The sequence below is a fragment of the Haliaeetus leucocephalus genome, unplaced genomic scaffold (genome assembly GCF_000737465.1).
Source record: "Haliaeetus leucocephalus isolate CR32 unplaced genomic scaffold, Haliaeetus_leucocephalus-4.0 Scaffold295, whole genome shotgun sequence".
NCBI classification, from domain to species: Eukaryota; Metazoa; Chordata; class Aves; order Accipitriformes; family Accipitridae; genus Haliaeetus; species Haliaeetus leucocephalus.
Genome location: NW_010972731.1, coordinates 1,775,858 through 1,792,187, shown reverse-complemented (window position 1 = coordinate 1,792,187; position 16,330 = coordinate 1,775,858). Strand labels below are relative to the sequence as shown.

General features: G+C 38.0%; 1 protein-coding gene across 1 annotated transcript; it reads right to left on the bottom strand.

Annotated features, from left to right (window-relative positions):
• Window positions 1-2,943: 2,943 nt before the first annotated feature.
• LOC104833504 (putative short-chain dehydrogenase/reductase family 42E member 2) lies at window positions 2,944-16,330 on the bottom strand. Its single transcript, XM_010570196.1, has 11 exons — window positions 16,100-16,330; window positions 13,395-13,490; window positions 12,544-12,604; window positions 10,558-10,676; window positions 9,001-9,076; window positions 7,710-7,792; window positions 7,036-7,173; window positions 5,718-5,783; window positions 4,835-4,898; window positions 4,399-4,472; window positions 2,944-3,147 (listed from the first exon to the last, which is right to left on the bottom strand). The coding sequence occupies exons 1-11, from the start codon at window positions 16,328-16,330 to the stop codon at window positions 2,944-2,946; spliced, it is 1,212 nt and encodes a 403-aa protein (XP_010568498.1).

Below are 16,330 nucleotides of genomic sequence, written 5' to 3'. Positions count from 1 at the left end.
CACAGCACCCCTGGGCGCCACTCATTTTGCAGGAGCTTTGGAATCCCACAGTCTTCCTGGGATGCTGCTCATCCCATGGCATCCCTGGGATTCTGCCCGTCCCGCAGCATCCTGGGGAGCCCACGGCATCCCTGGGATCCCATAGCATCCCACAGCATCCCTGGGTTCCCAGAGCATCCCACGGCATCCCTGGGATCCCATAGCATCCCTGGGATCCCACAGCATCCGATGGCGGCTCTTACCTCCATGCGTCTTCATACAGCTGCGACCACTGCGCGAAAGCATCCTGTCTGTAGCTAGGGCTCCGTCCACACTGATACCTGTTGAACAGGTCGTTCAGGAAAAACACACCATCTCTTGATTACCGGCTGGATAGTCGGTGATGGGACACGGCTCAGAGAGATGCAGAGCATCAGAAACACCTGCAAAACAGCTGGAATCCCCGAAGAGGAAACACAAACAAATAGGCACCAAGGTCCCTGCCCTCCTGAGCCGGCAGTGGGTCTCTGTTCAGCTCTGTGGTCACTCGTGCCTGGGACGATGTGAAAAGGGTCAGGAGCTGCAGAATTTCAGAGTTCTCCATCCCAGGCAAAAATTAAACTTTGAACACGTTTACCTCTGCCGTTATAGCTGTGCCATGTCTGAATGTTCATATTAAATTTTAATCATTTAAAGACACACTTGCAACTGTGTTAGAGCAAAAGTAACTCCAACGATAGCCAGCTTAAACTAAGACTCGGTAAAGACTGACAGAAATGAGACAGCTGGCTCTCCCAAACTGATACTAAAAGCTGTCTTAAAACTTCAAATACTGGATTTGTAATAATGATAAATCAGTTGAACAAAGCCAGTTAGTATTAATCAATACTGTCATAACAGTGATGTAAAAAGCATCTTGCCTGAAATAACAATCAGAGGTCTGGCATTACGGGACTGGAATGGTGTGACTCTACGGGGACTTGCAACTACAAAGCCAGAGAATTCCTCGGTTAGTCCTTACTGAGGAGTATCCAAAAAAAGGCCACAGCCTGCACTTCTCACTGGGTTGCAGTCAACTGCTCGACATCTCTTCTGAAAAGTGTTGGCATAATCCGGGATGCAGTCCTGAGCTATTAGTCTAATAAAAGCAATATATGAAAGATTCATAAATAACTAATTTAAAGCAAATTAAATGTTTGCATACACTTAAAATGCTCACGCTGGGAAGTAACTTTACACTTGGGGTTTTCTGTTCTGCATTTCTAGAGAAACAAGGCCTACGCAGTACCTCCTGTAGTGCTTGCTTGTCTGTCAGTCAGCTGCACCTCTATATTGATAAATTGTGAACTTTACTAGTTTTAATCAAACTTGGATAAAGATCTCATATATACTGAGTTTCTTTAAGTTTCCAGACAATAGGTAGTCATAGGAGAGAGGGCTGAGCAGTGCCCCTGCTAAAGGAAGGTGTGCAGTGTGAGCTCAGTTTGTACGGACAAGGACAATCTTCACATGCAAAGCCGTACGAGACCAGGCTTTACTGCTTTCACTCCACACACAACTACTTGTTTAAAGAGAAGAAAAAGAATAAATAGAGTAAAACAAGTCTTTGCTCACATAAGCTGCACTGGTAACTGTGGTTGCTCACACATTTTCCTGTCACCGTATACCGTCTATTTCTTATAATGTTTTATTCTTGTAGGGTTGCTGTAAGCTGTCCTGTGTACCCTGTACATTTAAGGATACAATGAGAGAGTCTCCATAAACTTACTGGTCTTAAAATCCTGTAAAATGCTAACACAGGCAAGATAAATACAGAGTAGCGATAATCAGATGGCAGAGGTTTTCCATCACTCTGTTCTGTGACCCACCCTGGCAAGTCCAGCTCTCCTGATCCATGTGGGGTGCAAGAGAGGGAGCAGCTGCTCCCTGATGAGAGCCAAGCTGGTCCCTGAGAAAATCCTTGTGACAGGTAACCTTATGAAAATTTGTCTGAGCTACACATGGTACGTGTACATGTAGCACACATGTAGCATGTGCAGCTCAGGTAGTACAATCCACCCAAGAAGCAACTAATGTAAGTCTTAAGAAGGGGGAAGACTCGGGTCTTGGTGCTTGGCTTGCCTGCTCACCCTGAAATGGCAATTTGCTGAACAAACGGAGTGTGCCAGCACCGGTACAGGATTACAGATGACAGCCTGACTTGGCTTCACTTAGAACACAAGGTAGCAGAAACAGCTTGCTGAAGTCCGAGGTCTTATGTGCCCTCCCTCCACCTTCCCACAGGCTCCTTAAAACCAGTATTGGGTTCAGTTATTGTTTATTATTGCATTGAAAGGATATTATTTGATTTACAAACACACATAATGTTATTTATTACATTTTTACAAACCTTTTGAATAATAAAACTATTTTACATAAATATGACTTTCAGTCCTCTCACCACCTGTTATTTATAAATATTTACTTTTCATCTTTTTTGTACTATTTCCCAGGTCTTCATAATTCCTCATACTAACATACAGTAGCTGTAGCAGCAGCTTCATCAGAGAATTGTTTAATCAACCTTTTCTTCATTGGAGCTACTGGACTTGTTACAGCACTGCAGTCCTACAATGGTCCCTCTTCTTCCAATTCTTACCCTCCTGAATTATCATTTTTAGGAAATCATTCTTAGCATAAAGCAATCAATTAATGAAGATCCATTAAAACTATTCCTGCACCTGTTAGCGGTGAACTCCTTTGATATTGTGACACTACATTGTTCTTTGGGAACATTTCCTGATGCATCCTGTGTTTTCACTTTTGTGGTTTGTTGTTGTTGTTGTTGTTAATAAGATCAGCGAGATGTCATCATCATCATAAGAATAGTAAAGTCCATAGTGACTGAGGAATGTACTACGACCAGATCATTAATACTCAGAAACAAAATTAGGTTTTCTGGAACAGGTGGGTAGTTACTCAATTTTAGAAGAAAGAAAGAATGATCAAACTTAACAAAATGCCAAAAGCAAACACCATTTTAAGGAAATTGTGATCTTCTTGGCAAGTAGGTCTTGTTTTAAGATAATGATCCACAGAATCAGCGAATGAGAATTTCTTTGGTTTGTAACCAAGTTGATTTCGTGCCTTGTCTATTCGGAAAGTGTGAGTTACAGTAACGTCCCACACCTAAAATCCAAAAGGACATTTATGGAAGCGACTTTAATGTCTGGTTTTCTAGAACTTGGATGAAAATACATCAACAATGATATTACAATGGAATTAAAAACATTAATAAAGATAGACACACAAAAATGTAACATTTTGGAGTGGGATTCTGTCCAGAGCTAACAGAATGAGTTGATGTAGCTGACAGGGAAAGGGACAATGCTTGGTGGACTGGGTGCAGAAGGAGTTTATGACACTGATTTCTCACTTGTGAATGTGAGATAAAGAACTAAAGAAATCCCTTGCAAGAGATCAGCACAGTTCCCTCCAACTGGCTCTTCTGTGCGGGGAAACGCGCAATGGAACCGGACGAGTGTATTGGAGGAGAGTGGTGTGACTTCTCAACTTTGCAGAAATGCATTAGCTAAGGAGTGGAAAACATGCACTTCTGGAGAGTTATATTCTCCACCTCTGAATGCATGGTACCTGTGAAAGTGCCTAAGTTGCATAGTCTCAGTGATTTCCGCTTCAGATATAGAACTATATAGAATATAGAAGTAAGTATAAAAACAGATAGATGAATTGTGGAACAACTGAAAAGCTACAGCAGAAGTTAATGAGGACCATTCAGTCCCTTCAGTGTCCTATTATGTTATGTGCTACAATATAGTAAGAGACTGGGTGATAGATTAGTTAAAGCGTCTTGGCTTATATTATAAATCATAACATTGTACAAAAACATAAGTTAGATCAAAATGAATTTGTCCAGAAGTTGTTGTTTTTGCAGAAAATTGACTTTTCATTCCAATTTAGAATTATTTTTATCGAACTTTCTGATTATTTGCTAGCCTGGTATTATGATAACTGCTACCACTTTGACACGATGCTCTTGCTCTGTTCTCTTGGACCACCTTCCTTTAACAAGTAGTTCCACAGCATAGGACAGCTTGCTGGAACCGACAGTGTAGTGCCTGTTTTCCTCTTTGTGCCAGCTCCATGTCAGTCACTCTGTCTTGCACCACTAGGATGTTTCTCTGGATCATCTAATCTTCAAGTAAGGATTAATGTCTGATGATTTTTTAAGGGGTGGCCAGGATGGCATGGAAAAATCAGGCTACAAAATGACTGTGTATGCCCTGAATGGACTACACTCTGAGCAGAAAAACAGAGCTCTAATGCAGACAATCCTCTCTGCATCCAAAGGGTGTATCATGTACTTCATGAGAATTTAGGTCAGAAATACATAAACATTCTCTCTTTTTATACATTTACCTCATTCCTTGTCAAGAAAGGTGTAAAGCTAAAAACTGGCTTTAGTATCAGGTGCAAATATTCCATCACGGTGGCTGTGGAACAGAAAGTTACTTAATGAGACAGCTGGATAACAATAAACTGAGATAATGCTGACATTGCACACCCTATAATTCCTACTGATATCAGAGGATGCAATTAAGGTGGTAGAAGGCAGTGTTTAATTTATAAAGTACACGACAGACTCAGTTTATGGATGGCCTTTAAACTTTATCTGGTATAATTAATGCCAAATGGCATAAGGGATTATTATTAATTAGAATAATATTAAGTTATATAATTCCTACAATTTGAGTTACTGCATTTTATAAAACCATTATGTAGCTTTATAGGAATAAGAAAAAAAATTAAAAAAATAAATAGCACAATAATTAAGTATGTATTTTATTATTTTTACCTGCTATATGAGCCAGGAGAACAGGAATGTGTATCCAGGGTTTCCTGTAGCCTAATTTTTCAAACTAGAAGGGGTATAAAAGGAAAGAATAACAGAGAATTTGTATCAAATTGAGGGTGTCAATGAAGCATGAAAATGGAAAAATAAATGTTGATAAAACACATATCTAAACTTTTTTCTAGCTAATGTTCCTATCAATACTGGTCGTAAGAAACCCAATTAAAACCCACCACTCATTATTCTGTGCCCACCTCCCACCCTTCAAATGCAATTGGATGGTAAAGGGGAAACAATGCTATTTCCCAGGGGCAGGTGACTGAGGCTAGAATACTTAACTACATTTAGATACAGGCCCATCATACTACTGCAATAATTTTCCTGGAAGACTTTTCTGTGTTGGCATTGCAGGGTCACAACTTTAGCATGCTCCTAAAATCCCAGCCTGATGTTTATGAAAATATAACGTTGCCTCTTTTTAGCTTTTAAGATATGATTCTAAATGGCCTTCCCTTTTGTGCTGCAGTTGATGGCAGAACAAAGAAATAAACAACGGTTATAAAAGGCCTGACAGATACTAGTAGTAGAACTTTTCGTGCACTGTGAGCTTGCTTTACAGAAATGCTGCTGTTCTGTAGCAGGTTCTATAACTCTCAGCTAAATTCTCTCAAAAAAATAAGGGCCAAACACAGTTACGCATCTCCAAAACTTCCCTTAAAGCCAGTGGAACTTTGGGATATGGAGGGAGAACAGGACTGACTTTAACATTAAATAATTCAGTAATTAACTTGTACTGAACTTCATTTAGTTAGTATGGTCTTTTAGTTAACAATATGAATAGGGCCCATAACGGCGCATTAGAGCTAAATGTATGTACAATACATACTAAAGGGACTATCCATTCAGAAAATGTCACGTTTTCACCATCATGTATGTAATACGCCTGACCACTCTGTTAAAGAAGCAGAGAAAAACAATTAGAAAAACACTATACATAGGATGGCGTTTCCTTTCTCTCTCATACCTACCCATCTTTCTTGATTTTGTGAATAACACACCAGCATGCATACGGTGAATGTACACAAATCATCTCAGCGAACTACCTTCATTGGACTTCACTGGGATCTCAAACATGTCTCATACTTTTGGGTAACCCCGTGGTGGTAGTAGAGCTAATCATGATTAACCATGGTGTAATGTAGATCAGAGCTTGGTTTCACTACGTAGTAACCCAACTGTTAGAGCATTAAGTTCTTCATGATGTGCGGAGGACAGAATTATCTTCATGAGGCCAACTGAAGTGGCAACACTGACAGCATTTAATAAGCACAGCTTTCTGAGGTCAAGCTCCAACTCTGGCTAATTTTCTAATTAAAACAAATTCAGTACCTACATTCTGTGGGACATGTCACAGTGCCTGAATCCACTTTTGGCTTCCAGTCTATCTTCCTCCAGCCTTCTAAATGTGCAGGCAACAATTCCTTGACTACTATGCTCTGGGTGAGGAGTCCATCCAACTGTGAGCACTATGAACCCCTGAGCACCCAAGCAGACCCTGGGAGTTTGGGCATTACGTCACTCTAAAACAGCTGCATAGCTTCCAAGCACTTAACTAGTTGACAGCACATGTCTGTACCTGTTGTCTATATGTTCCTACCAATATAAATGAAGCTGGAGCCTTCAGGAGCTGTGAATGTAGCAGCTGCTGCAACACTGCCAGTCCTGTAATTCTTCACAGTCCTCCAACTGTTGTTGCAATTAGGACCAGTAGAAGAAAAAGAAAAACCTTTTAAAATTGTCCATTAATTTTGTACATCTCTTTTTGGAATTTTCAACCCTGAAAATTAAACTGGAATGCCTCAGAATGGTTGCTCTAAATTTTATGCATCTGGAATCAGAATCTATTTTCAAAAGAATAACAGAATATATAGATTTGTATGATGGTGAATATATTAACCTGGTTAAAAATGCTATTTCCTCCAATCAAACAGGAAATGATATATTTTCAAAACAGAAGAAAACAGCATCAAAATATTAGCAGAATTTATTTGCATTTGCATTGTCCATGTGCTTGTGGAGCCACAAAACATTTTTGAGAATTTAGCACACGACCTTTCGGAGAATCTTTGATCTCGAAAGATCAGAAATTAAACCTATTTGAGAGCTAAAGCTACTGGGATGCAATGTTTATATTGTTTACTTACAGCTACATAACCCTTCTCAGAGGTGAGAGCCTCAGCAGCTAGTAAGTGAGCTTGTACTAGATTTCCTATGTGAACCCAGTTCATCTGAACTTTGTGATTCCCAAACGTGATGTTAAATAGTCTCCGCTGGATATTTGCCTGTAGAAACAGAAAACGTGGAATAACTATGTTATTCTTTTATTATGCAGTATAAAGTATTCATTTTAGCTCAGCCTGAATACTTGGAATTTGCTGTATTTGTGTACAGTTACAGCACAAGAAATGTGTCGCAAAAAACCCCAGAACAGCTAGTTGGTGGTTTTATGAATCAAGGACTGTTGCAGCGATACTTAATAGTCAAATATGGTGACATTACAGTGTTTGGCTGAAACTAAAGTGCATATTGAAAAGACAATATTTCCATTAAACAATCAGGGATGCAAACCTAGTTCTTCTGGCATGGCATTTCAGCCTTGCCTTTTTATCTTTTCACTTAAAAGTACTGCTTGATCCTTGCCATTTCTGCAATGCTGCTATCATGCTGTTTGTTACCTTGCATCATCTGACCTGTCACCAAGCTTTCACAATGGCCTTCCTGGAGGAATTGTTAAGAATCGTCATCAAGATACTTCTACTTGTGTTATGCCCTTACAACTACTTGTAGTGTCCTCCAGAGCTGACTACATAACACGTACAGCTACTCGTGGCATGTGGCGCTGCTCTTCTGGTCCATATATGCCTGGTGGACGAAGCACACAAGTATGGAGCTTACCACCTCCTTGGAGAGAGAACAAAACGTGATTTTCAGGTAGCTTTGATATCAACATATGGCTGACATATATTGTCTGAATTTTACATTGTGAAAGTAAAGGATCGGTCTGACCATTCTATATGATTTGGCTTCCTGGTAACTTGTTTTCATTTTTGTATAAAATTGAATTCAATAGTAGTGAAAGACCCTAGCTTAGCAGCCTGAAAAACTGAATCCCTCTGACCACAGAAGAGTTTGAATAGGGACAGGATAAATCAAACTTTTCTATAGATATGCCTCCTGCTTGATTGACTTTTTCTATTTATTATAGATGTAAGTTTATAACATACATATTTGTCCATCATTGTAGACACATGCAATATTGGAAGAAGATAATACAATTTGCTACATTTAGACACCTTGCTTGCTTGCATCACAAAGTAATGGAAGACGTCTCTTAAACAGAGGCTTTCAAATTAGTTAGAATATTTTAAATCAAAATGAATACTTTAAGCTCTACTTGTGAATCAGTAAGCAGAATCTTCTGATTCCTGAGAACAGGCACAATTACACCTTTTATGTGGGCAAGTATAACAGGTGGTAGGCATTTGCTCAGTAGTTAATCGAGGGTGCTAAAATTGAATCCCCACCTAATTTATGTTTGCCAGCTCTTCATTTGAGAGAAATCGGTAGGAATAGCAAAATATGCATGTAAAAGCAAAGATAAATATTTCCCTTGCCATGTACAGATAGATTTTTAGCCACAGCTATTCATGCATGTGTGACTTTAGAAGTTAACATGACCCTGATATTGCCAATCTGTTTAAGAAACTGCACTTATTCTTGCCAGACACATGCAAGCCTTTAGGGATTATGAGAATGACCTATTGGACAGTGCTTAGAGATTGGTATTATCAGAGAAGCTCAAAGTGATAGACTGAACGGGGAATAAAACCACAAATCCTGTACCTATTGTAAAATTGGTAAACTTTTAAGACGATTGGAAGAAGTAAGGTTAAATTTTCTGAATTTTCCCATCTATTGTCTGCATATAATCTCCCATCTGTCTGGGTATACACATAAAAAAATTAATCATCCACCGAAGGGAGGAGTAGAAACAAACAAAATAAATCCTTATTGCAGTTAAAGTATACTATTGAAAAATGAGTAACCAGAGAATGGAATACCCATTAGCAATACCAATGATAGGAAAACCCCAAATGTTTTATATGTACCTTTGAGTAAAGTTCCATTAGCAGCAAGAACCATTTGGTCTGCAATTGCCTTTGTTCTAGAATAATGATTAAATTGCTATAAAGAAAGACAGAATATGATCAACATTTTAATCACATTATTGCATCTGTAAAGGCAAACTTACTGTTTATGTCTGATAACATTTAAATCGAGCCAGCTTGTAGACATCAGCTGAGTAAAACCAAACTAGAAATAACAACAAGATATAGCAAATATATATTTTGTTTATGACAAAGAAACTTATCAGACTTACATTTTAGTTGCACAACTTTAGCTTCAGAATGAATTTAAGCCCACTGGTATTTACTAAACTCACTTTTTGTGCTGGATGTAATGAAAAAATTAATACCAAGCCAAATGTTCTGGTGGGTCAGATAAGTTTGTTTTGAAAAAACATCCATTTTGAATTGGAAAAAGTTTTTTAAAACAGTAAGTTAAATATGAAATTAAACATTCAGACTTTCCTAAGAATGTTTCAATTTCTTATTGAAGCTATTTGGGAAGTTATAAATAATTCTCTCCCAGCTGTATCTTTTACTATTAACTTTAAAAATTGCACTGAAGTGTATTTAAACAATAGGATTCTGGACAGAGTTAGCACATGCTGGTTTAATGATTACTTATCCACATGAGGTTATTTATGTATCTGTTGAATTTCATATTGCCACACTTTATATTGCATAATATACCTAAAAATCCCACCATGGAAAATTTTTCTACTCTCAGGCGGCTTAATCCACCTGCTCCACCTACCCCTGCTGCTTGCTATTACATGATCACCATTACAGAAAACATATGATTAGGGCTCAGACACATGCAACTAATTGCAAATTCCTGAAATGCTTTCTCAGAAGTCTGAGGTGCTGTGCACAAACTGACATATCCAACTAAGTATTTCAGGAGGCACCAACAGAGTAGTAGTCAGTCCTATTTAGAATTCCTGGACACAGGATGTACATTCTAAAATTATAGCTTTTAACTGCAGGCCATGTACTGGGAGCAGGAAGGAACAAGTGGGAAGAGTGAGTTTCAGATTTCAGCTAGAAAATGTTTCCTAAATGATCACAGTAAAGAAGAAAATGGTATTTTGGAGTTGCCCTGTGGTGACTGTAACTACTGCCTGGCCTGCAGCAAGAAAGCAAAGTTTGGGAACTTCAAAGAAGCAAAAATGTGTGTGATAAAGATGTAGAATTTTTTATTTAACAATACTGTTCTATGCAAAGGCTCTTCAGTATTTACATAGCGGATGGTCCCCTGAAAGCCCTTCCTCTTAAAATACTCTTATTAAATGTCACACTCCACTTTTCTTAGTAATTTTTAGGTATTTTATCATCTCACATCTGTCTAGTTATAGCAGATTAAAGCCACTATGATTTGAATATTTCTTCACTCATCATGGGTCAATTTTTATTAATGAAAAATAATTTCATGGAATTTGATGCGATCTATAGTAAAACAGCTTCTGCGCTCAGAACAGTCTTCACATAATCTATCCTTTAGAGCACAGTAAATGCCATGCCATCACACAAACAAAGTACCTTTTCCAGTGGAAAATACGGCACAGTTTCTTCATCTCCTTCTTCAATAGGATTCCCTCCAAATACCACATTCACTGTACTGGTGTATATCAGTCTAGAGATATTTCTTTGTTTGCAGACTACAATGGTATACAAAATAAATTATTTTAAAACAAAAATAAAGACTGAGAAGCAACACATGAACTGGCAGCTTCTCTTTTTGAAAACAAACATTAAAATACTACTTTTTCTATAAATGTAATTTTAACATTAACTTATCATTTAATATAATATTATCTTTCATTCAGGTGGAATTTTTCATCCCAAATATCTGCTATGTAAATATGACATGTTGTGGTCACCAAATGTTTTATGATTAGGTACCTGCAACTATCATATCACCACTGGATTGTAGTCATCAGCTGGATAGAGGAATTATCTTGGTGGGGCGGGGGGGGGAATTCTCCTTTACTTCAGGAACATTTCTTAAAACATATTCATTTTGTAAATTGAATAAAAAGGAGATGAGTAAGAACATTTCTTGTGACCAAATAGCACTGAAAACTCCCTGCTTCCTTCTGTAGGGGTAGTACTGTAAAGAGCAGCCTGTCTGTGGAGCAGTATTTTTGCCCAGATTTCAGCAGTGAGCAGTAAGCTGTACTGCTTCTTGCACCACAGTTTCATGGTTGCCTGTGCAGGTAACTAAAGCTGTATAAGAAAATGTGCTAGCTCTCTCCGATGTGTGACAAAACTGCATTTGTCTCAATCTGTTCATAAATGACAAATGACATGTTAGCAGCAAACATACGCAGTTAGTGTATAATCAGCAGTACCTTAAATACAAATGAAAACAATATTATTTACAAAACAAAGTCTTAATTATGGATTCCAGTCGGGTGTTAAGACATTATGTCTAAATTCTGCTGCATATATGTCATTGCAAACTTGAATAACATAAATTTGCTTTGAATTAACAATACTTCTGAAGTATAAGTTAATTAATATTCAAAGTCAGGAATGTTTAGAATCTACAGAGCAGTCAGTCCAGTTGGCTCATTTTGAAAATAATGAATGTAGTTACTGTGTTGTAAATATTTGGAACAAAATACAATAATAAAATCTATTATTAAAATGTAGATTAACAGGCTCATGCTCCTCCCAGATTCTTGCTTTTTTGGGAGCCTGTGGAAATTTGACATGACATGTTTCTGTGGGTTCAGAGGCTGGGGTAAGAAGAAGGGAATATGTGGCAACCTCTTCCCTCTAACTCATTTAGAGTTTTACTTGCTTACCGTTTCACTCTAATTATTTCTGCTTTTTTTTTCAGTAATAACCCACAGGCAGCATGAAAATGGGTCTAAATAAAAACTGCTTTTGCCATTTAGCTTTTTTTATTTTTTTGCCATTTGATTTTTGAGGGAAAAGCAAAGAGAAAGTAGCATTGGTATTTACAATACACTGTGAAATGTTCTTCCTGGAATTGAATGTACAGAAAGAAATCTACTAACATTTTCCAGAGACAGTGGTTAAAAATCAGTATATAATAAAAGGGGACCACATTCAGACAGATGATCAGAAAGGACAGAAAATTTTCTACATTAATGTCATAAAATAATAACTAAATACACTTAGCACATCTATGGCTTCTGTTACCAAATGTTTACAACACAACAAACAGTACAGTATCTCTCATGTTACTTCTATAAGGAAAGAGGATAACACTTCTCCATTACATAGAGTAAAGGGAAAAAATAACCAGTACGTGGAGGACAGTTTAAGTTGGTCTGCCAAGGAATGAAGTCCAGGTTGAAAACCTATCCCCAGTTCAAACCAGTGGCAAATCTACCAGTTTTAATGGGACCTGCACACCTAGCTTTCCATCATAACTCTGAAAGGAGGGACGGAAGAGCCTCATTTTACTGCCAAATCAACACAGAAAACATCCAATTAGACATTTTTAATTCATGGTTTGGATCAGATGCAAAGAAAGAAAATCTAGGTACGTACCATCAATTATTATTTTTGTGCCTCCGACATTTATGGATTCAATCTGGTCTTTCTTTTGAAGCTAGAAATAGAGTTTGCACAACATCTAATTAATTGAACAAGTCACATTCACAATATGATTGTTACAATTGCCAGATCTAGAAGAGCTGTGGACTTTTTGTGATATATGTGTTACAGTTCTCTGTCCTTGCCATGTACAACGATTTCTAGCCCTTCTCATTTTTGTTGTCTTGTTCAGTGTATGAATAAATTAAGCTGAAAAATGAAAGATAAAATGCATCTGAAAGGAAATTATAATGCTTCAATTTTTTGTCACACCCCAGATAATCCATAATATAGAAGCAAAAATTACAGGCAGGGCTTGTGCTCCCTGAAAGCTTTCACAGATTCTTTTTCCAGTGGCAATCTGTCTTGTTCCTAGAAACAGATTTGTAGTTTCATGACTTTTTTGATAACACCCTCTGTGAATATCACTGTTATTTAGCATAACTATATAGGGTTGCTGGTCTGTTTTCTCATGACTGAGTTCACAAGAAGAAAACGCATAAACATTAGTTCTAGAGCAATATTGTCACGCTTCTTCAGATTAGAGAAAAAGGCTATGACTTCTTATCAAAGATCTTAAATCTATGATCTCATTTTTCTAGAGAATTTTGTGTAGTACGTCAGTTTCATGATTTGACATTTATTATTTAAGGAATACCTCCCTTGTTGCTTGTGTGGATGACTTGACCTTTATAACTAACTTCTGTCTGACATGAATATCATATAATTACATTCTTTGCTACATGCAGACAAATTTTTGCTTTCACAAGAATAACGAAAGAAAATGTTAGGAAAATTATACTTGCTTGTTCTAATCCTGACATTCCACATGCAGCCACATGAAAAACACAGTCAACCCCTTCACATGCTTTGAACACTGCATCATAATCCCTCACATCACCCTGAAAAATGAGAAAAGAATGGATTTTTGACTGGTAGAGCTCATTACATTCTCTATAGAATTAGTACTAACTATGGCTATTAAGGAAAATCTAAAGTAATTCTGATCTATTTCTCACAACACTTAACTAGCATTAAATAAAACATTATAAAAGTGGAGAAAAAGCCATGACTAAGAATTTTGTCAGTGTTTTGTTGCAAAACAAATATGACTCTTGTTAGCTTCAATTATAATGCGTATTTTCACACTTAGTCCTGCAGCCTGCAGGCTGGCAAAACTTGTTTGACTTGAATGGGAGCAGCATATGCTTGAGGGCTGGAGAATCAAGCCCCAAGAACAAAAAATCACAGCAGGAAGGGTCCAGCTGTTTGCCGTGGAATCACCAAATAAGAGAACCCCTCTTCTGTTAGCACTTTAAGATCTGACTTGTGCAATCTGGACAAACGGCTCTTTGCCCATCTAAGCTTTGTTTTATGAGCACCGCATGATAAATTTAATTACAGTTTTGTACAAGATTGAAACAAAAGAATACACACTACATGCATTTAATATTATATTAGTATACATTAGTGTATTATAATTGCATTATATGAAATGCTATATACTACTGAACACTGTACTGTATTAAATACACACACACTATATCTAGTATCAAATGCTATGCTGTGCTTAGAATATTATATTGCATTTTTGTATATCAGGTAATACTATGTGAATAATACTTCACATACATACAGATATCAATAAAAATATAATACCTTTTTTCAGAAGTATGATATTTCAAAACATTAGATATTATTTAATTTACTGTAATGAAATAGAATAAACACAAAATAAATGGCTGGAGGAAATATTAAGAAGTACCCTAATCAGTCTTTAACTCTCAACTTTTTTCTTTTGAGGTTGCCAAAGTGTTTCATAAATATGGCTGACTTACACTTCCTACCTTCAATCAAATACTAAAATAGCTAACCAGTATGAACAATATTAGCAATCTCTGAATCACTGATCAAGGCTCAGATCCCTGAAGTGACTCATTACTTTATTTACTAGGACTCGGTAGTTCCATTTTCTAGGTAATTCACCTACACTTTGTAATACATATTCTTTTAAAATTGAATTATAAAAAAAACATTCTCAGAAGATCGTTTGTCACATCTCTTGAGTCTCCTTTAGAAGATGCAAATTGCCATCAACCCACCAGCTTAAATCAAACTATGTGGATTTATATCATTAACAAATCAAGCTTATGGTCTCTGAATGGTTCCTCAATAATACTTTCTCTCTCTTCCATATTCTGTAAAAGCTGTTGATGAAATTGAACTTAAGACCACCCATCCTGGGTCAGACAAAAGATCTGCTTAACCTGGTATTCTGCCCACTACCCAGCCGTATCATGCATCCCCCTTTGCCTCCCTTACTGCCTGTCCCACACGGTGATGTCGCCAGGAGAAAATCTGGCATCGCCTCGATAGACCCTGGGACAAAGATCCCGTGATCACTTTCAGCTTTGCGATCAACTTTCTAGTTCCAGTGGTGGTGTCAATGAGTTCTTGCACTAAACGCTCAGACAAGATCAGCTGAACGACACTCTGTGTCTAGCCAGAACTTGTACAAGGGGACAGGAGCGCGCACACACTGCTAGTGCCCCCCCGTGCATGCAGACCCCCAAAGCTGAGTGGGCGAAGCAGCTGTGAGGAGTTGGTGCTCCCCACATCAGGGAGTAGTGGGGGATGCTGTCCTCCACAGATGGCTGTGAGCCGTTAAGTATTTGAGGTCTCTTTCATTCCCCCTCTTTTGCAGACATAACAAATTCCTTGAATTGTTAAGAATGAAAAGGAATCAGTGATCACAGACGGGTGCCCTGGGAAGAGCAGGAACAGGGCAAGCATATGTGACACTTGCCCCCAGAATACTCTTCCAGTCTTCAAGTATTTTCATTCAGAAGATTTCTTGAGCCTAATTTAGCTTACCTATTTAGTAATCTCCAATGGAAGTAAATTTCTGGCGACGCTTTGGACATGCCTTTTACCCACTGCATGAAAAAACAAACTCTTCTTGTTTGTAATGAACTGACTCCTCCTCATTTCACTTGATGGCCCTTCTTTCTTGTACGGGACAGGACAGTGAACGGTCAATCCCCATCCATCTCAATGCCATTCACAGTTTGTGGAGCTCTCCTGCTCCCAAGTCATCGCTTTCCCAGACTGGAAAGTCCTAGTTTCCTCAATCATTCTCTGTGCAGCAGTCATTCTACATTTATGATCACTTTTATTGCCCTGTCTTGCTCTCACCTTTTTACTCAAAATAATTTCCCTGAGCAGTAAACTTCATCACTTCATTGTTCACTCCTTCACTTAGGTGAGCTATGAATGCGTTGAATGACACTCCCAACACAGGACTCTTCAGAACTGACCACTTGGACTCCTGTTTGCTGTCTCTTACTCAGTTACTTAGGCACGTGAGGACCTTTTACCATGACTTATTATTGTCCTTAAAGGCTTTTCAGCAAAAGCTTTTACCAAAACTCCTTAAGAGGAAGCCTTGCTAATGTGCATAAAAGTAGTAGAACTTTATTTCACTGCTGTTAAATATGTAATTTCAACATACCTTGAAAAAATCTGCTCCATTTGGAATTTCCCATCTAGGTTTCCGTACATCAAACAGAACGACAGCAATTCCTGACCTAACAAGAGCACATCCCAGATTGTATCCCAGGTAGCCTCCACCTCCTGTCACCATTGTCTTTCTGCTTCTGTTGATCAGTAGTCCAGCATGCTCGTTTAGTTTGCTCTCACATGGTTGGCTGCTGTGGAGCTCTTCTGTGGAACCTTCTTGCAT

What these genes read in the sequence shown, in the direction of transcription:
- LOC104833504 (XM_010570196.1), bottom strand. Translation starts at nt 16,330, where the DNA reads ATGCAAGAAGGTTCCACAGAAGAGCTCCACAGCAGCCAACCATGTGAG. An exon ending in CTGAGAAGGGTTATGTAGCT is followed by an intron (nt 5,784 to 7,035) that starts GTAAGTAAACAA and finishes CTTCTTTAACAG; the next exon opens with AGTGGTCAGGCGTATTACAT. An exon ending in CTTTCTTGACAAGGAATGAG is followed by an intron (nt 3,148 to 4,398) that starts GTAAATGTATAA and finishes TTTGGATTTTAG; the next exon opens with GTGTGGGACGTTACTGTAAC.